Source organism: Schistocerca nitens, chromosome 2 (genome assembly GCF_023898315.1).
Source record: "Schistocerca nitens isolate TAMUIC-IGC-003100 chromosome 2, iqSchNite1.1, whole genome shotgun sequence".
NCBI classification, from domain to species: domain Eukaryota; kingdom Metazoa; phylum Arthropoda; class Insecta; order Orthoptera; family Acrididae; genus Schistocerca; species Schistocerca nitens.
The window spans coordinates 494799687-494821600 of NC_064615.1; the positions used below are offsets into that span (position 1 = coordinate 494799687).

The 21914-nt window shown below is 37.7% G+C and overlaps 1 protein-coding gene across 1 annotated transcript in view; it reads right to left on the reverse strand.

Annotated features, from left to right (window-relative positions):
- Positions 1–21914, reverse strand: part of LOC126236457 (nose resistant to fluoxetine protein 6-like) — a 181465-nt gene that overhangs the window by 28864 nt on the left and 130687 nt on the right. Inside the window, exons 10-11 of the mRNA XM_049945776.1 lie at positions 17958–18099; positions 7193–7394 (exon numbers count right to left, since the gene is read on the reverse strand). Coding sequence (XP_049801733.1) covers positions 7193–7394; positions 17958–18099 — 344 coding nt within the window. The remainder of the gene's footprint in view (positions 1–7192; positions 7395–17957; positions 18100–21914) is intronic.

The window sequence follows — 21914 nt, forward strand, 5'->3', positions numbered from 1 at the left end:
ACTGACAATTCCTTGATGCCTTAGGATGTGTCCTGTTGATTTCTTTTCTCCCCAAGTCAATTCAGTACCTCCTCATTAGTTATCTGATCTACCCATACAATCTTCAGGATTCTTCTGTACCACCATATTCAAAACACTTTTGTCTGAACTGTTATTGTCAATGTTTAATTTCAGAAATTATAATTACATTTAAATTTACATTCAGTGTTGACAAATTTCTTCATTTCAGAAAGGCTTTCCTTTTTATTGCTCGTTTGTATTGTCTGTATTTTATATCCTCTTTACTTCTGCCATTATCAGTTAACAAAATAGAAAAACTTATCTACTACTTTTAGTATTTCATTTCCTAATCTAATTCCCTCAGCATCACTTAATTTAGACTACATTCCATTACCCTTGTTTTACTATCATTGGTGTAACTTTCCATTCAATTAATCTTCCAAGCCCTTTGCTGGCAAACAGAATTACAACGTAACTGACAAACCACAATTTTTTATTACTCCTCTATTAACTTTAATCCCCATTCCAAATTTATCCTTGGTTTGCTTCACAACTTGATCTATGGACAGATTGAATAACACTAGGGATGGGCAACAAATGTAGATTTGGTTTTTTACAACCTATCTCCTAAGATAAATTGTAGGATCAGTATTATCTAATCTGTTCCTATATTTCTGAGGGAAAGGCATCTACTCCAGATGCTTTGTTTCATCTTAGATCTTTTAATGCTCTGTCAGAGTCCTGTCATACTACCATATCTGCCATCTCACCTTAATCTACTCCCTCTTCTCTTTCTAAAGTTTTGTCATCAAGTTTGTTTCCCTTCTATATGTTCCTTTCAATTCTCAGTCTTCTCTTTTTTGCTTAGTACTGGCTTACCATCTGAGCTCTTGAGATTCATACAATCTCTTCTATTTTCTCTAAATATCTCTTTATTTTTCCTATAGGTGCCATCTATATCTCTAGCCATACCTGAAAGTAATTTTGCATTTTTTAAAGATATCTGTATTCCCTTTTGCCTGCTTCATCTACTGCATTTTTATACATTCTTCTTTTGCCAGTTATACTCTATATGTCAAATGTTTGCTGAAAATTTCTGCTGTGTCTTGTCTTTCTGCCTAGTTTATCCTCTGTGCCTTGATTATTGTATCTCTCAGTGGTACCCTTTTATCTTCTATTGTATTTTTTTCTCCTGCTTCAGTCAACTATTGCCTGATGCTCCCTTTGAAACCCTCAATAAGCTCTGGTTCTTTCAGCTTATCTAAGTTTAGTCTCCTAAATTTCCAACCTTTTTGCAAATTCTTTAGTTTAAATCTGTAGTTCATAACCAATAAATTATGGTCATAGTCAACATCTGCCTCTGGAAATATTTTGAAGTTTAAAATCTGGTTTTGAAAACTCTGTCTTACAAGTATTCAGCATTATTAGACCAAATGTTAGCAAATAACAAATTGTGCCCTGTGCGAAACTCTGCCAGGCAGCTTCCTCTTTCATTCCTGTCCTCCATTCCATGCTCCCCTACTATTTTTCCTTCTCTTGCTTTTTGTACCATAAGACTTCAGTTCATCATTACGATTAAATTTTCTTGCCCCATAACTATCTGAATAATTTATTTTATCTCATCATTCAGTATTTCTATAGCAGTGCTGACCAGTGCAAGAGCTTGTTGCAGTAATCACACTACTTGCTGTAATTAGCTGGCACAGAATTTTGTCACCTCACTCAGGTCAGCACAATGTCACAACTACACTGTCAAAGAGCAACAGTTTTACTGATATCCAGAATGCTTCAGCAGCATTGCAGCAAGTGGCCGACATGACAGATAGTGCAACTGCTTACCAGCACACCCAACCATGCCACAGTTTGCACCCTATATCTCAACACTTTCGTTACTCGCCACAGCTAGGACAAACCTTCCCACCCACCCTGCTAGCAGCATAGCAGTGCCTGACTGTATTGCCAGCACCTAATGGAGCTTTGCTGCCTTATCTGGAATGTCTACTATGCAAGGCCACTATGCTCCCAAGACAAGCTGAGTGTGATAGTTAGAGGTGACTATATGAGAACTCTGTTGTTGAGGACTGAGGGTTTGATGCCCAACCCTTCCTGTAGAGGTGAGCTCAAGAGTCTGTGGTAATACGAACTAAACAAATAAATCAACTGACACCAAGCTGAATGTGACTTGAGTTGCAAATGCCTCTCTACTAGAAAATCCCAAGGCCCTAGCTTCATTGCCCCTATTTTCATTGTCTGTAGAGCTGGTAGGTATGTAATCTTACACTGCTGCGATGGGTGTTGGTTTTGTATCCATCTTAGCTATGGCACTGTGTTCACTGTACCATTCATTGTGGCTTAGCAACATTCCCATTTCCTTATTCATTAGACTTATTCCAGCATTATCCCTATTCAGTTTTGTATTGATTATCCTGTACTCATCTGACCTGAAGTCTTGATCTTCCTGTCACCATGTACCACTAATTTCCACTACAATGGAAAATCCAGGATAGAATACGGACAATATTATGAAAAGGCTAGACTGCTACTCGCCATATAGTGGAAATGCTGAGTCACAGACAGGCATGACAAAAAGATTACTAAGCCCATAAGCTTCTTCTGAAATAGACAACATACACACAAGCCTTGGCAGCCAGAGACAATGGTCTTGTATGTGTGAGCTATCTTTGCGTAAATGTGTGTTTGTGTATATGTTATCTATTTCAGAAGAAGGTATTCTAGCCAATAGCTTACATGTTTAGAGTCTTTTTGTTATGCCTGTCTGTGACTCAACATCTCTGCTATATGATGAGTAGAAGTTTATACTTTTCATGATATTGTCATAATTTCCACTACACCTAATTTCAGTCTATCTGTTTCCATTTTTAAGTTCTTTAAACTATCTACCTGCTTTGAAGGGATCTAACATTCCTTGCTCTGACCGGTAGAAAATGTTTTTTCTTTCCTGATGATAACATTAGCCCCTACTCTGAGAGCTGAATGGGACACTTTTATGTTTGAAATATTTCACCCAAGATGATACCATCATCATTAAGCCATTCAGTAGAGCTACATGTCTTCAGGAAATATAATTCTGGTAGTTTCCCCCTTATTTTCAGCCATTCACAATACCAATACAGCAAGACCATGTTAACTAATTTTATGAGTCAGATCAGTTGATCATCCAGACTATTGTTCCTGCAACTACGGAAAAGGCTCCTGCCCATCTTCAGGAATCATTCATTAGTCTGGCCTCTCCACAGACACCCTCCCAATATGATTGCATTATAGTACACCTGTTTTTATTATTAATGCACACAATAACTATTCTTATGACACGGCATAAGACTCAGTATAATTTGTATAATTTCTTCATTACTTGAAATGATCGATGTAATTTAACTAATGAATGTAATTAGCACAAAACATCTGAGCAATCTTTAGGTGACTTTCTCTATTCTTTACTATAGTTGACCTGAACCTAAAAACCACAATTACAGGTAACTGAAAGAAGGGCATCTGATGATTGTAGACTACTGTGGAAATGGACAATACTCATTTAATTAAATTTACTTAGACTCAACATTGATGGATCTCATGAGTCCCACTCTCAGGACAGACAAAATTAAATGTAAGTCCTCATTCCTATCACACTCGTGCCTCACAAAATGATCATGATGAGAAAATCAAAGACCAGAGCTCATTCTGACAGTAATTGTTTCCCATGTACAATTCCCAAATGGAACAAAGAAGGCAGAAAAAGACAATGTTACTAGAGGTACCCTCTATCACAAGCCATAAGGTGACTTGTGGATTACAGAAGTGGATGTAGATGTAGATTCTGTACTAAAAATAATATATCCTCATTTATTTGAACAAATGAATTGAACACAACAGGGTCACTACTTCAGACAGTACATTACCTTAGTATTAGTCCATTTGTCCAAGTTTCAACTCTGACTAATCTTAGAACACTGCAATTTAATGTCACCCTCATTTATTTATTTAGAGTAATGCATATAACCAAATTTTACAATATTAGTGTGTGTTCCAAGTAACACAGTCAAGCATCAGTAGGCCTACAGAACTCAGGAAGCTGTTTTACTCACAGACATTTATTACATTTATGCATGCTAAGGAATGTATTGTTTCAATCAGCCTGTAGCAACTGTTGTGTTACTGAGCTGTGAGAGAAGAAAAAGTAAAGGACAGAGAGAGAGAGAGAGAGAGAGAAGGGAGGGGGAGGAGAACTCAAGTGTGCTGAAGGAAAAGACTTTCTTGTTATTAACAATGCATTCCTGAACTACCCATGAAAAACTAGTGAGACCTTGGTCTTTCCAACAGCAGTAATAGTACAGACAATGAGGTGAGCAGGACATCACACAATATAACAGCTATACTAAGGAAAATATAAGTATATCACTAAGAGAAAATAATTGTCACTCTAATGAAGTACAGCATAAACCAAAGTTTGTAGAAAGACTATGCATTTTAGAAAGGAAAACATGCACCATAAATACAAATAAATGAATCATGTGATCAATAGAAGGCGATTTACTTGCACATGTCTCTTGTGAATGAGCTCAATATATCGTGACAGCACATCTTCCTCAACAACATGGATGACAGCAGCAGCACCTATACCTTTTACTTGTAGTACATTTCATAAAATGATCATTACAGGAAACATCAAAGAAGTTAAAGTCATTTGTGCAGTACACCAATAATAATTTTAACAGAAATGAGTAAATGATAATGATACAAATAGTCCCTCAGTTACATGCTGTAATGTGGCTTGTGCCAATGCAGTTGTAAGTGGCACAGGATGAGCTAATGCATCTGTGAAAATTAAATCAGCAGCTTAGTTGGCAATCTGAGTCTGAATCTTTCACGTGCAATTTGTTTTGGAAACAAAAAGGAACTTATCTATGTTGACTACATCTTAACAGAAGCACTGTCAAATATTTAGCTTCACTAATGAGCCACAGTTATCCAAAATTATGTTTGTAAATGGTTATGTTATGGGCTCATTACTGGAGCAAAGTTGAATGACCTTGAACATGATTACTAATATAATTGTTCTCACTATGGTACAGAACTGTTGCTTAATTCGTAGCTTTTATTTCTTTTTACCCTCTTTAATGAATCCTGTGTGATTTAAGGTTAACAAAGTCATCATCACTTTTACAGAGGAATTACAACTTTGTGCTCGTTCTACATACTTCAGCATTTCACAAATAATTTCAGACATGGATAGCATAACAGATGTCTATGGCAGTACTGCCTCTATTGTATATACTTACAATTAAGTATACAACATAGAAAAGTAATTAGAATTACACTTAAGGATGAAGAAGGCTCACATTGTGACAAAGCAAGCTGGGATATTTTTACTTCCTGTCTTGTTTTGCCATCTGCCTCCTTAAAATTCATTTTTTTCATTTTTGAATTAATAAACATTAACATATGTGAGTATAATATGCATTTTCATAAAAGAGAAAGTTTGGCCCTCAGTTTTAAAGAATATAACACTAGATCTAATTTTGTGCTTATTTTTATGTATGTAATTATTATCTAATTTATTTTGATTATGCCTAGTTAGTATCTTTTGTTATAGGGTGAAATCAGTAATTGTATCATAAATTAAATTCTATTGTTGACATATAAACAAATGTAAGTTCTGTACTAATTATAAATATTTGGAGGAACAACTAATTGTATTTTTAAAGGATCTATTTGGCTCTATTCGGAAACATGTTAGCAAAGCCAGCCCTTAACTAATTCCACAGTAATTAACAGTTTTGTCAAAAGTATTGTTTGCATAATGATATCTGTTAATTTCATATTTGCACAAATAATTCAGCCTAACCCTTGTAGTAGAAGAAACTGTTAAAAGGAACAAATTTTTCAATGTGTTCAGTTAATTTAATGAGTTAAATTTTAATTCTAATTTCTGTAAATTTAACTTTGAACAGTGTGTAGTTTCAGTACCTATTATTGTGAGGATCTATAAGAGCCTGATTTTTTGTCCCAAGACTGTCAGTCCACGGCTGAATTTCAGATGAGAATCCTGTCTGTGTTAGAACAACAACAATGTTTCAACTTGACTGTGAAATAAGCGTTACACAATTAGGCCATGTGTTAAAACAATGACAGGATCTGCTCCATATGTACCTTTCTATTCTTTGTGAACTTTGTGGCTAGGTTTTTACTGCTTGTAGATGTTCAATAGTAAACTATTGTAGCAGTATGTGGAGGTTTGCCTGCAAACTATTAATGAGGCTTACTGAAAGTTAAGCAATAGAGCACTTGCCATATAACTGTGTATTATTGGGGGGGGGGGGGGGGGTTGTGAACAGTGAAATTAAACTACTGTGAAATGCAACTGTGCACCTGTCGGCTACATTATTTACAATAGTCTGTGTCGGAATTACAAACCCCATTTTTCCGCCAGCAGAGCAAAGCAGTACGTCGACACTGAGTACAATCAACGAAGAAATAAAGAAGACAAATCTTCACAATGTGCTCCCTCATGTGTTTACAGATGAGCCACATCTAGCTAGGAGGTGAGTTAACTCAGTAAAAAAATGATATTTAAGGGTGCTGCCTCTGAAAAGAGAATGCTGTGAAGAGCAGATTTCAAATCACTCCCCTTGTTACGAGTAGCCCGAGGTTATAGCTCTATGTGTCTATTAAAGAACAGGACTGTGAATCTCAGCACAACATAAGAGCTGTGTAATGCAAGGTAATATACTACCAGGAATAAGAACATTGTGCACATATCATATCATCAGCAGCTAAAATATCTCTATACATAGATTGGATATGAAGGAGTCTCTGTTAGAAGCAAATATCAAGGATTAAATGATATAGAATAGAATAATACTAGGAGCTTTTTGTAACTGACACAAATAATAATAGTTTTAGTTTTTTATGCTGATTCACATGTAGCCCTCAGACATTTTTGGATTTTACTATAGTGACATATGGAAAAAGAATAACTTCAGAATAACTTGTTGATCATGCATTCCAGAGTACTTATATGGAATCAGTACAGCCTTAAACAGAAACTAAATCTTAAGGCATCCATATCCAGCAACTGTCTGGTCTAAATTCTTCAGTTAAATGTTTAAAATTTTTCAAAAAATGCTAAAATGTTAGTAAAAAAATGAGAAAAAGTCTGTTGCAGAATACATACCCACAAAATGACCCATGTGTCCAAATGTCTGCAGTACTATGAAGGAGCACACTACCAAACCTATAGCCACTCGACATAAGGATCCATAAACAGCAGCCTCAAGGGGGTTAAGTGGACGAGTAGGTATAAAAAATATGTATCCTGAGAGTACAGTGACCACTCCTATAACCGCACTTATTGCCACTCCAATATAAGCAAACACCTGGAAAACAAGAGGAATCTGCAATATCATGGTTTATCCCCCCCCCCCCCCCCCCCCTCCTCTCTCTCTCTCTCTCTCTCTCTCTCTCTCTCTCTCACACACACACACACACACACACACATATACATGATGTTATGTAAGATTGTAAGATAGTTAAAGCAAATAAGGAGATACACTGAATAATTCATGTGATAGCCTTCATCCTTCTCATAATAAATTGACACAAAATTTTTCACACTCAGTTTACAATGACATAAATAAAATTTCGCAACAGCTTTGCTATTCTGACCTGGCATATATACCAGTCCGGGATTGAAGATCATACTTTCATGGGAAATGATCTTACAAACTGAACTACCCAGGAATGACTCACAAACCACCTGCTCATGTGATACTTGGAAAGCAGAAGAATGTACCAAGAAATTTATGCTGTAAGGCAAGGCTGGGTTTGGATTTGAATTTTGGATCAATACCTAATTGTAGTCTGTTAGGGAGCATCAAAATAGCACACACTCCATTACTGAATGGAAGATTCGTTGTGCATATTATGGCTAAGCCAATTTTCGTAATATCCTATCTGGTGGAAGTGCTAGTATCAATGCACAAGAGCTTCTGAGGAGCTAGTGAATGGAAAGAGAGCCACTGGAAAACAGGTGGGGGCATTCCCCCATGTAGCTCATTTGATATGAAAATCTCTCAAAACAATGTGAGTATCTAGATGGAATTCCAGTTTTAATTCCATAGGATTTTTCAAACAAGTGTATGGTCCACCACAGAATGAAAGATTTATTCTGAAAACAAAACAATCCACCCAAAATGCAGAGTGGATTAAATAATAATGTAATAAATTTTTTCATCACTAGTTGCTGTATAAATTGCTGGTGAATCTTGTTGGCTGTGTGGTCTTGGTCCATGAAACTTTTTTTGTTCCTAACATTTTGTCCAAATCGGTGTTTGACATCTTCAACAGTTCATAGGCTTCCATGGCCAGTGTCATTATTTTGGGTATTAGGCCACATCATTACAAAATACTAAAGCAATTAAATTACCAATGTTTTGACTGACTGTCTTCTGTCCTCTCCAGGGTGGTTAACTGCTGGATGCTGGTGAATATCTGTCATTATACACTGTCTGTTTCAATTATCTGGTGATAACTGATGTCACATATTTCGGATGTCATTGGACGATTTGAAGGGAGATAACTATGGAGGACATTGGCTGTATGGTAGGCTATTCCAGTGCTATTACGGCGACTGATTGGAAGGCAACTGTAATAAAGTTCTGCATCTCAGAGTAATCAAATTCATATTCCAGAGTGGCTGCAGGGTCCTAGATCTGTTGAGGCCCGCTAAGAATCCCATGAATGCTCTCAACACTGCAAGCATCTATGAACTTCAGTGTGAGTGTGGTGAAGTCTGTGTTGGTGAAACCAGGAGACCCATTAGCAATCACATGTCGGAGCATAAATGTTATGTGTGACTAGAACAGAACAACAAATCGGCTATAGCTGAACACCACCAGGAATGTGTCCTTCTATCAGTCTTGTTTGCTTGCTCAGTGGCCAAGGATGCAGCAGCAAAAATAACAGAGGCTATTGAAATACTAAACAACTCTTGAGTCACAAACTTCAACATTATCAATGCCCTTATACACCATCAGCCGAGAATGCATAAATCTCCTCCTATAGCATGGCATCTCTGTTCACCATCCAGTGCGGTTGCACGTGCAGCTGCATGAAGACTGATGCTGTCTTTCCAGATTCATTATTGATATAGCCTTGTGCCAGCCTTTGGCCTTATATCAACTTCCTGCAATATCAATGTGTAGTATACATTTTCTTTTCTTTCTTTTTTCCTTTCCCCCCGCTTAAAAAGAAAAAACAGGAGAGATAAAAAAATTAGTTTCTTGTGAATTTACCTTCTATTATTGAAACTGAAATAATGTCAATAGCCAAGAAGCGATTCTTCTTGGTATTGTAGCTCTCACGGGAACCCTGAGATGCTGTTTGTGTGATGTGCAGTATTGTGCTGACATCACTTTGAGTGTGGCACATGACTCTCTAGTTTTATTTAGGTTGGTGTGCAATTTTATTTGCAGCCAGAAGTTGGTAAGACCAAAGGCTGGCGCAAGGAGAATAATGAATCTGCAAAGACAGTGTCAGTCATTGTGCAGCTGCATATGCAACAGCATTGGATGGCGAATGGAGATGACATGTTATAGGAGGAGATTTATAGGCGTTCTCGGCTGATGGTGTATAAGGCCATTGATGATACAGAAGTTACTATGAGTAGTTAAGTCAGAGCACAATTGATTCAACAGGGCCTGTCCATGTTTTGCAGGCGTGTTTTTAACTGTACAGTTACATAGAATGATACAGCTTATCATGGTAATGGTTTGATAAGTGTCGCAATTGTGCAGTATTCTGGTGATACAGTGAAAGCCAGCCAAAAGTGACACAGTTGTTTTTCAGGTATTTGTAGGGCTGGAGACTTTTAATAGAAGAGATGTAATTGCTTATCGCACATTTCAAGTGAACGATGTGCACGAACGGGACATGGGTCAGTTGTATTTTACATCTATGATACCCTTTGTTGTTACAACCAGCAATCATCATAAAATAAATGAGTCAGTGTCCATTGCTGCATGGTTTAAAGGTGATGGTGTTTGTAAAAAAATTAAAGTGTCTGGTGACATTACCTTCTATTATCAAAATGCCCTAACAGCATGATAGAGAGGATGGCAACAAGTTACCTAAGGCCTGGTTGCCAGTCATTCCAGACTGGTGGACTGTCTGTGTTCACCAACCAGCAACACTACCTGACCCCATTTTAACAGCATAAAAATTGGTCACAAGGGATCTGCCGTGCAGCCTTAATACTTCATTGCAGGAAGGCACTACCCCTGGGTACATGAAACCAGTTTGCTGTTGCTTACCGATCAATCACTTATAGAATGGCGCAGACAACAGCCTGCCTATGTGTCACTATGTGAGAGACATCAGTGACCATGTATGAAAGGTTCTGCATCATGGAGGCCAACTACAGTCAGCTGGAAAAGGAAGTCCTAGAAATCATAAACCATTACAAAATTTCATCAATGTCTCCATGGCAGAAAATTTTTTCTAGTGACTGCTCTGTTTCATCCTATGAAAGATATGCCTGATTGTACAGCAGCAACAATGCTGCAACAATGGTCATTACTTCTTTCTAATTATCAGTATGAATTTCTTTACCATCCCACAGCATAGCATGCAAAAACAGACAATATGCCTCGCTTACCCATGGGAAGCTCCCCAGACTTCAATGAATCAGAAGCATCTTATCTTCAAATTAATCAGTTTAATTTGCAACCACTGCGAGCTTTTCCCACTGATTGTTGGTGGATTGTACAAGAAGTTACTGAACAGGATCAGTCACTATGATTGCTCAGGTACTAAATTTGGATGAGTTGGCCTAGTAATCCAAAATCCATTCCAGAAGCAGTAGCATGAAAATGCCATAGTCATCACAACAACCTTTCTCTCCAGAATTGTGTAATTTTATTGTGTATTCATAATGAATAAAAGTGAGTCATGATTCCCACATAACTGCAGCAAAATGTTTTGAAACTTTTACATAGAGGACATTTGGGAATCGTCAGAACTAAACAGCCAGCACAATAGACTTCTTTTGCCTAGTATACCAGTACACTTCTTATGTGCTCCTTAATTTGTTCTTCATGTGTTAATTTGCTTCCAAGGTAGCAGAATTTATTACATTTATCATCTTAATGGTCCCCAATTGTGATGTTAACATCATCATCAATCTCATTTCTGCTACTCCTCATTACTTTTGTCTTTCTTTGGTTTACTCTCGGTTCATATTCTGTGCTCCTTAGACTGTTCATCCCTTTCAACACATCCTGTCATTCTTACTTTCCTTAAGGATAACATGTCATCAGCAATCACAGTGAATTTTAATCTCAATCATGAACTTTTCTGTTATATCTGTCATTGCTTCTTTGAAGTGTAGATTGAACACTAGGAACAGAATGCTTACCCTGTCTTTCAACCTTTTTAATCTGAGCACATTGTTCTTGATCTTCCATTCTTATTGTTCTCACTTGATTCTTTCTTGTCCATACTATCCATCTTTCCCAATAGGTTACTACTATTTTCTCAGAATTTTGAATATCTTGCATCATTTTACATTATCAATCACATTTTATTATTTGACAAATACTGTGAACATATTTCAATTTTTCTTAAGTTGGATGCCTGAGCCACTGAGCTGATTGTGAGATAGTTCTTGCACTTTTTGCCTTTGCTTGCTTTGCAATTGTGTGTGTGATGTTTTTCCAAAAGTCTTATGGTATGTCTCCAGATTCATACAATTTGCACACCATCTTGAACCATGAACCATGGACCTTGCCGTTGGTGGGGAGGCTTGCGTGCCTCAGCGATACAGATGGCCGTACCGTAGGTGCAACCACAACGGAGGGGTATCTGTTGAGAGGCCAGACAAACATGTGGTTCCTGAAGAGGGGCAGCAGCCTTTTCAGTAGTTGCAGGGGCAACAGTCTGGATGATGGACTGATCTGGCCTTGTAACATTAACCAAAATGGCCTTGCTATGCTGGTACTGCGAACGGCTGAAAGCAAGGGGAAACTACAGCCGTAATTTTTCCCAAGGAAATGCAGCTTTACTGTATGATTAAATGATGATGGCGTCCTCTTGGGTAAAATATTCCGGAGGTAAAATAGTCCCCCATTCGGATCTCCGGGCGGGGACTACTCAAGAGGACGTCGGTATCAGGAGAAAGATAACTGCTGTTCTACGGATCGGAGTGTGGAATGTCAGATCCCTTAATTGGACAGGTAGGTTAGAAAATTTAAAAAGGGAAATGGATAGGTTAAAGTTAGATATAGTGGGAATTAGTGAAGTTCGGTGGCAGGAGGAACAAGACTTTTGGTCAGGTGAATACAGGGTTATAAATACAAAATCAAATAGGGGTAATGCAGGAGCAGGTTTAATAAAGAATAAAAAAATACGAGTGCGGGTTAGCTACTACAAACAGCATAGTGAACGCATTATTGTGGCCAAGATAGACACAAAGCCCATGCCTACTACAGTAGTACAAGCTTATATGCCAACTAGCTCTGCAGATGATGAAGAAATAGATGAAATATATGACGAGATAAAAGAAATTATTCAGGTAGTGAAGGGAGACGAAAATTTAATAGTCATGGGTGACTGGAATTCATCAGTAGGAAAAGGGAGAGAAGGAAACATAGTAGGTGAATATGGATTGGGGGGAAGAAATGAAAGAGGAAGCCGCCTTGTAGAATTTTGCACAGAGCATGACTTAATCATAGCTAACACTTGGTTTAGGAATCATAAAAGAAGGTTGTATACCTGGAAGACTCCTGGAGATGCTAAAAGGTATCAGACAGATTATATAATGGTAAGACAGAGATTTAGGAACCAGGTTTTAAATTGTAAGACATTTCCAGGGGCAGATGTGGATTCTGACCACAATCTATTGGTTATGAACTGCAGATTGAAACTGAAGAAACTGCAAAAAGGTGGGAATTTAAGGAGTTGGGACCTGGATAAACTGAAAGAACCAGATGTTGTAGAGAGCTTCAGGGAGAGCATAAGGGAACAATTGACAGGAATGGGGGAAAGAAATACAGTAGAAGAAGAATGGCTAGCTCTGAGGGATGAAGTAGTGAAGGCAGCAGACGATCAAGTAGGTAAAAAGACGAGGGCTAATAGAAATCGTTGGGTAACAGAAGAAATATTGAATTTAATTGATGAAAGGAGAAAATATAAAAATGCAGTAAATGAAGCAGGCAAAAAGGAATACAAACGTCTCAAAAATGAGATCGACAGGAAGTGCAAAGTGGCTAAGCAGGAATGGCTAGAGGACAAATGTAAGGATGTAGAGGCTTGTCTCACTAGGGGTAAGATAGATACTGCGTACAGGAAAATTAAAGAGACCTTTGGAGAGAAGAGAACCACTTGTATGAATATAAAGAACTCAGATGGAAACCCAGTTCTAAGCAAAGAAGGGAAGGCAGAAAGGTGGAAGGAGTATATAGAGGGTTTATACAAGGGCGATGTGCTTGAGGACAATATTATGGAAATGGAAGAGGATGTAGATGAAGACGAAATGGGAGATAAGATACTGCGTGAAGAGTTTGACAGAGCACTGAAAGACCTGAGTCGAAACAAGGCCCCGGGAGTAGACAACATTCCATTAGAACTACTGATGGCCTTGGGAGAGCCAGTCATGACAAAACTCTACCATCTGGTGAGCAAGATGTACGAGACAGGCGAAATACCCTCAGACTTCAAGAAGAATATAATAATTCCAATCCCAAAGAAAGCAGGTGTTGACAGATGTGAAAATTACCGAACTATCAGTTTAATAAGTCACAGCTGCAAAATACTAACGAGAATTCTTTACAGACGAATGGAAAAACTGGTAGAAGTGGACCTCGGGGAAGATCAGTTTGAATTCCGTAGAAATGTTGGAACACGTGAGGCAATACTAACCTTACGACTTACCTTAGAAGAAAGATTAAGAAAAGGCAAACCTACGTTTCTAGCATTTGTATACTTAGAGAAAGCTTTTGACGATGTTAACTGGAATACTCTCTTTCAAATTCTGAAGGTGGTAGGGGTAAAATACAGGGAGCGAAAGGCTATTTACAATTTGTACAGAAACCAGATGGCAGTTATAAGAGTCGAGTGGCATGAAAGGGAAGCAGTGGTTGGGAAAGGAGTGAGACAGGGTTGTAGCCTCTCCCTGATGTTATTCAATCTGTATGTTGAGCAAGCAGTAAAGGAAGCAAAAGAAAAATTCGGAGTAGGTATTAAAATTCATGAGGAAGAAGTAAAAACTTTGAGGTTCGCCGATGACATTGTAATTCTGTCAGAGACAGCAAAGGACTTGGAAGAGCAGTTGAACGGAATGGACAGTGTCTTGAAGGGAGGATATAAGATGAACATCAACAAAAGCAAAACGAGGATAATGGAATGTAGTCAAATTAAATCGGGTGATGCTGAGGGAATTAGATTAGGAAATGAGACACTTAAAGTAGTAAAGGAGTTTTGCCATTTAGGGAGTAAAATATTTGATGATGGTCGAAGTAGAGAGGATATAAAATGTAGACTGGCAATGGCAAGGAAATCGTTTCTGAAGAAGAGAAATTTGTTAACGTCGAGTGTAGACTTAAGTGTGAGGAAGTCGTTTCTGAAAGTATTTGTATGGAGTGTAGCCATGTATGGAAGTGAAACATGGACGATAACTAGTTTGGACAAGAAGAGAATAGAAGCTTTCGAAATGTGGTGCTACAGAAGAATGCTGAAGATTAGATGGGTAGATCACGTAACTAATGAGGAGGTATTGAATAGGATTGGGGAGAAGAGAAGTTTGTGGCACAACTTGACTAGAAGAAGGGATCGGTTGGTAGGACATGTTTTGAGGCATCAAGGGATCACAAATTTAGCATTGGAGGGCAGCATGGAGGGTAAAAATCGTAGAGGGAGACCAAGAGATGAATACACTAAGCAGATTCAGAAGGATGTAGGTTGCAGTAGGTACTGGGAGATGAAGAAGCTTGCACAGGATAGAGTAGCATGGAGAGCTGCATCAAACCAGTCTCAGGACTGAAGACCACAACAACAACAACAACAACAACTTGGATAGTCATTTAGTTGGGTCTTCTCTAGGAATTTCATAAGTCCCAAAGGAATGTTGTTATTCTTTCTGCCTTATTTCAATGCAAGTTTTCCAAAGCTCTGTTAAACTCTGTCTCTATTACTAGTTCCCCAGTGTCTCTCATATCAACTCGCATTTATTCCTCAGTCACATCATCAGACAACTTCTCCCCTCCGTACAGGCCTTCAGTCTACTGTTTCTCCCTACCTATTCTCTCCTCTGCACTTAGCAGTGGGATTCCCATTGAACTCTTAATGTTGATGCCTTTGCTTTTAATTTCAGTGCAGGCTGTTTTGAATTTTGTTAAGTTGAACCAGTCCTTCTATGACTATTTATTTTTTCAGTTTCATCAAGTTTTCTCTGCAGTCATTTAATCTTGGCTTCCCTGCACTTCATATTTACAGGATGTTTCAAGAAGAATATACATATTACATAGTACTATGTAGTCAAAACTATTGATTGCTGCATCACAGCTTGGTTATTGGAGGAACGAGTGGAATGAGTACATTGTGTAGTTTATATTCATTGCTGTTAGGTGTTGGTTGTTTTCCATTTGCTTGGTTACTGTCACATGTTTCAAATGGCAGCTCTGCAGCAGAAATCATTTTGTGTTCATGAGTTTATGAAGTGCACCTCCATTATTACAGTCCAAAGACTTTTCAGATTGTGGTACAAAACTGATCCTCCAAATGGATGGAACACTTGGAGATGCTGTTGACAGTCTGTATACACAAGACATTTATTAAAGGAAAGAGTCCTAGCCACCCTCATATTTCGGATTAAAAAATCATATGCATTCAAACTGCCTTCCAACATCATCATACAAAATCAACTTGTCATGCCAATTCAGAGTTACAACTGCCTACAACAACAATTTGGCATGTTTTGAGACATCATTTGGTTATGATGCCATACGAGTTATAGCTGTTATGGGCCCTAGGTCATGCCAATAACACAAACATGTGATACTTTCTGATAAGTTCAGAATGTTATTGGCAATGATAAAAATGTTGTACAAAATGTCATGTTCAGAGATGAAGCAACTTTCTACCTTAGTGGGAAAGCAAACAAACTCAATGTTTGAATTTGGGGCCAGCAGAACCCAGATGCACACATTGAACATGTATAAGATTAACCCAAAGTCAATACGTTTTGTGCAATATCCAACTCATCTGGTTATGGCCCATTCATCTCTCACAACTTCGTTTTTCAAAAAGATGGGGCACCTCCTCACTGGGGTCACCAAGTGCATGAATATCTGAATGAAACTCTACTGAACTGTTGGATTGGTCATCAAACAGCTGGCAACTTAGCACTTCTCACCTCACTTCTGTGGTCACTGGATTTGATTCTCTGTGACTTCTTTCTGCAGGGTTTAATTAAGGTCTATGTTCATGCACCAGCATTACCACAGAACCTAAAAGAGTTGAAGAACCGGATATGTACTGCCATAACATCACTGATGACAGACATGCTTATCTGAGTGTGAGAATAATTCGAGTATCAATGTGATATCATTCATATCACTCGTATATCACTGGTGGAGGACATATTGAACATCTGCAATCTAAAGTTGAGAGATTCGTAAATATGTATCTCAAGTGCCGTAGTTGTATGACTTGCAGTTTAATTAATATATGTGTTCAAAATATGTATATTCTTTTAGAAACACTCTGTATTTCATTCCGAAGTGACTCATATTTTTATATTCCTGAATTTCTCTGATAATTTTTGTACTTTATTCTTTCATTGATCAATTGAATTTCTTCCGTTACCCAAGATTTATTCACAGTTACATTCCTTGTACCTTTGTTCATCTGTCCAACTTCTGTAATTGCTCTCTTTAGAGATGTCCATTCCTCTTCAGCTGAACTGTCTGTTGTGGTATCCTCATCATGGTATCTACAGCATCAGAGAAATCCAAATTCATCTCACTATGCCTTATTGTTTCAGTACCTTCTTCTTAACACATCGATTCTTGGCAGATGAGTCTCTTAAAATTCAACCTCCTCTTCATCATTACTAAATTGTGATTCGAGTCTATATCTGCTCCTGGAAATGTCTTACAATACACATCTGATTTTTGGGTCTCTGCCTGACTATGATGTAATCCAGCAGGAATCTTCCCTCATCTTCAGGTTTTTTTTGAATTACACCTCCTCCTCTTGTGATTTCTGCACAGTGTAGTCACTACTACTAGCTGAAATTTATTGCAGACCTCAATTACTCTTTCTTCTCTCTTATTCCTACTATGAAGCTGATGTTCTACAATAACCCTTTCTTCTGTTCCTTCCCCCACTATCATGTCCCAAGCCACCATGATTATTAGATTATAAACTCTTTTTGCATACTGTATTAGCCATTCAATATTGTCATATACTTTCTCTGTCTCCTCATGTTATGCTTGTGACACTGGCATGTATACGTGAACTATTGTTGTTGGTGTTGGTTTGTTGTCAGTTCTGATGACAACAACCCTATCACTAAACTGTTTGCAATAACTCACTCTTTACCCCACTCTTCTATTAATAAGGAATTCTACTCATGTAATGTGTTTTTCTGCTGCTGTTGATATTACCCTATATTCATCTTACGTTCTTTTTATTTCACTTCACTGACACCTACTGTATATAGAGTGAGCCTTTCAGATTTTTTAGCTCCCATACCACTTCAAACTTCTGACATTTCATACTCTGATTCACAGTATGTTACCCTTTCATTGATTATTCTATCTTTTTCTCATGGTCACAAAATGAAGCTCTTAATAAAAATAATTGACAAGTAAATAAAAATACAAGTACATTAGATCAATTCATTATCATTAGGAGATAGTACTATGATATTAAGAGGTACTCACCATAGGGACTTTAAATGCAACTGAAATTCCCTTATGAGTGAGAATGCCAGATATCATTCCTATGATATATGGAGCAGCTCTAGTATGTGTAGTTACATAAGCTATTTGAAATGTTTTGTCCTCTCTTGGATCTTTGAAATTCCTAAAATAAAATACAAACAACATGATTTCATTGTAGGTCAGGAATGTTTATTATTTTTATTTTCATTCTTTAAATTTTTTTATATTACAGCAGTTCTATAATGCAATATTGCACACAGTGAGAGGCGTCTGTGTCTATCATATATTAAAAGAATAAAGGATAACAGTTCTTTTCTCTCATTATGTTCAACAATTATGTATGATTTTCTAGTACAGTTATGATGCGTACAACCACCTATGTAGTCTAACAACAATAGCAACCAATTACAAAATAATTTGATTGGATGGACAAAAAATCTACTCACCAAGTGGCAGCAAAACACACACATAAAAGAAGGTTGTAATCAGACAAGCTTTTGGAGCCAGGTCTAGGAAAAGGGGTACATTTCAAGAAAGTCACCCAGAGTTGCAGGTCAGGGGAGTCTTACAGCATGGTATGAGAAGGAAAGACATTCCTTCTAATTCCATGTGGTAAGTCTCCCCTGACACACAGTTCTGGGCGATTTTCCCAAAATGTACCCCTTTTTCTGAATCTCTCCAGTCCTTTTCCTTCAGTGCTCTTACTTCGCCTTCAACCCTTCTGCTTGAAGGAGGAGCCACTGGCTCTGTTCTGCTGCTGCTTCGTGAGTAAATTTTTTATCCATCCAATTAAATTATTTCTTCTAAATAGTGTACATTATGCATAGAGGTAGACCAATTGTAAATATTTATCTACTATTTCAATAACTATTGCCTAATGATTGATATGTAGACAAATATGATGAGCTAATTGCAGAAGGTACAACAGGGAAAAAAACTACTGCTCTCCTCAAACCGAGGATTCCAAGAGGCCATATTTTACATGTTGTACATGCTGCTCCAGCAGACAGCGACAGGACAGTGAGCAACTAACTACAGATTGTGACATTTCTTGGGTCAAATAATGCCTGTTGCCTGGGCTCCAAAGTAATATTTTGATGTTATTAAAAACTGTAATACATGGTACTGATGTTTAACATTAAGATTTATTGCAAACCAGCTTTTGGCTTTCTAGGCCACCCTCAGGCAACTTAAGACTAAACAGATAGTTCAGACATCAGTGAGAGTTCGTTACTGTACAAAGATTGTTTTTCCAAGGACCTGTGACTTTTATGATTATCTATCTACACAAAAACACAATAAAAATAAATACACCTGACATTATATTATACTCAAAGATTAAAAGTATAAGAATGTACAGGCCAAAATAGTACACAAATGAGTACTGGCACAGACTACCGTGTTATAGGGACAATATAACTGGTGACTGTGATGTACTGGATGAAACAGGATTGTTGTAAGTAGTATAACTATCCCCCAGGCATATTCCATTGTCTCCTTCCTCCACCTCTACCCCCTTCCCTCTGTCCCTGGTTCTGTTCATAGCTTCTTTGTACGTTTATTAGGCTTGTGCCTTTTGCATGGATACTCAGTCGTAAAGGTTACATATCTGGAAAAAATATCCTGTACAGCTAAAACCACTTGATGATGTTGTTTGGACTGTTTGTTTCATCTTGAGTTGCCAGAGAATGATGTAGAGAGCTCGAAGCTGGTTCACAACAAACTATAAAATAAAGGTTATTGTATAACATCAATATTTTGTATTTCAGTTTTTAATGTATCTATCTTCCTCCCTGTACTGATGGAATATTCAGTAAATATTATCATCCTTGGATCATTTCAGTGACTGGCGGGGAAGGTTGAGAGGACCAGCCTTGCTCACAGAACTTCAATGAAGTTCACAATTAGCAACTTGGTCCCCAGAACTGATTATGACCTTCTGGTGCTCAGTCAAATGGACGGCTTAAACCAGATATACTTGTGTTTACAGTAATTAAGTGTGAAACAGTGAGACTAGCAATTCTTCTAAGGACATGGAAGGTAAGTACTGTTGTATGCAATAGTCAATATTGTATTAAGACCTGTTTATTAAGAAAACACTTATGAGCTACTCATCAAGTAAAAAATAACGGTACATTATTTGACTAAAACATTTATATTTGTATAGTCAACAGAGATTAACTAATCCTAATACCTGCTCAAGAAATCACACACAGGAAAAATAATTTTCCAGTGAAAATTATTTGTAACATATTATTAAGCTAATTCATGAAGTTTTACAAAAACACCCACATGTGCACCTGTGTGTGTGTGTGTGTGTGTGTGTGTGTAAGTGTGTAAGTGTCCTTCATATGTAATTAAATAAAAAAGAAAAAGTCACATAATCATAATTTTGTTAAATAACCTATCTAGACTAAAAAAAATATTGTCACTATGGAGAGGTGTTGAAACTATTGCAAAGCACAGAGAAATGGGCAACAGCATAAAGATTGTCTGTGTCTTTTTCTTATTGCATGCTGTGATACAATCAGTTTGAGTGGAGATGCCATGAGCCTTTGGCACTGTAGTAGTTGTGCTTATCACTCCATGATTATGGAAAAGGAGCAACTGTTTTTGAAACTCAAAGAGCTGATCTGGTAGCAGTACAGGCAGAATTATGTCAATTGACAGCTACAGTTGGCAGCAGTAAGGTTAACAATACAGTAAATGATTGGTCTACAGTAAAACTTGAATCGGGCATGAGGCTTAAGAGACACTGCACATCTTCTAGCTTTTGTCTATGTGTCTCGAACAGTTTCACTGTTCTGCAGAATGTGGACAAAATTGTGCTGGCTACCCAAGGATTTCAGGAACCCTCTAATAGATGAGAGGAAAACTATTAGTTAAGGCCAGTAGCACAAGGATCACCAAGACCACCTGCTACATAGTAGTTATGAGAGGCAAATGTCCAAGTTAGCACAGAACTACCCACCTAAGCAATACCATGTAACCAGCATTTTTAAGTCAGCTGCAGGTCTCATTGGTGATACCTGTGAAAATGTCTTTCTAATGAAGATAGTATTGAGGGTCCCCCAAAAGGACTGGGCCATAACCTCAAATATGCACTTGAAGGTGACATTATGCACATCACTGGGAATTATCCTGACTTTTTGAGCAATATGACAAGCCCAGGATGAAACATTATGTTGAATATGTAACTGCAAAGCTTCAGGAGTTACTCAGTATAGTGAGTTGACCACACTTGAGCATGACTGATGTGACATCCCTCCCACTGTGACACCATCCATGATGTGGTCTACATTTGATTGTTCCCAGTAATAGGGGACACTTGCACAACTAACTCTGAAATGTAAACTTCCACGGCCAGAAATGTCACAATCAATAAAATGTTACATGCTATTGTGCTGTGATCAAATGGATTTCACCTCGAAACTCAATGTTTCATCCCCATCTGCAGAGGAAATTTTCAAGGAGGACCGTAGCTTCTTTGAATGTCTGATTCACACCCTGACACACTATTGACTACAGAAAAATTTCACTTCCGCATGCTTCCGTGCAGTGGCATGGCATCACATGTTTTCAATGCACAAGTGCAATTGGCTGTTGTTGACTGCCTTCATCCACTGTTGCTATCATTCTGTAACATTACATGAGTATGTCCTATATAGTCGGATCTACTTTGCGTCACGTGAATGTAGGGGAGTCGAAACCAGTAGTGACCCATGACATCGTATCAACTTGAGATATTTTTATACATGTCATTCATTTCTAAATTTTATTGATTATTTACAGAGTAAAGAATTTAATTATGTACAACATTTAATAGGTAATGAGTTTTAATGAGATAGATATAAATATGTTTTGACATAGCAAATAACCTTTTTGCATTATGCATGATATGTTTTCTCTTTGTAAGGAAAAAACTTCCGTGTTGCTCGAGTGCGCGATCAAGTAGTT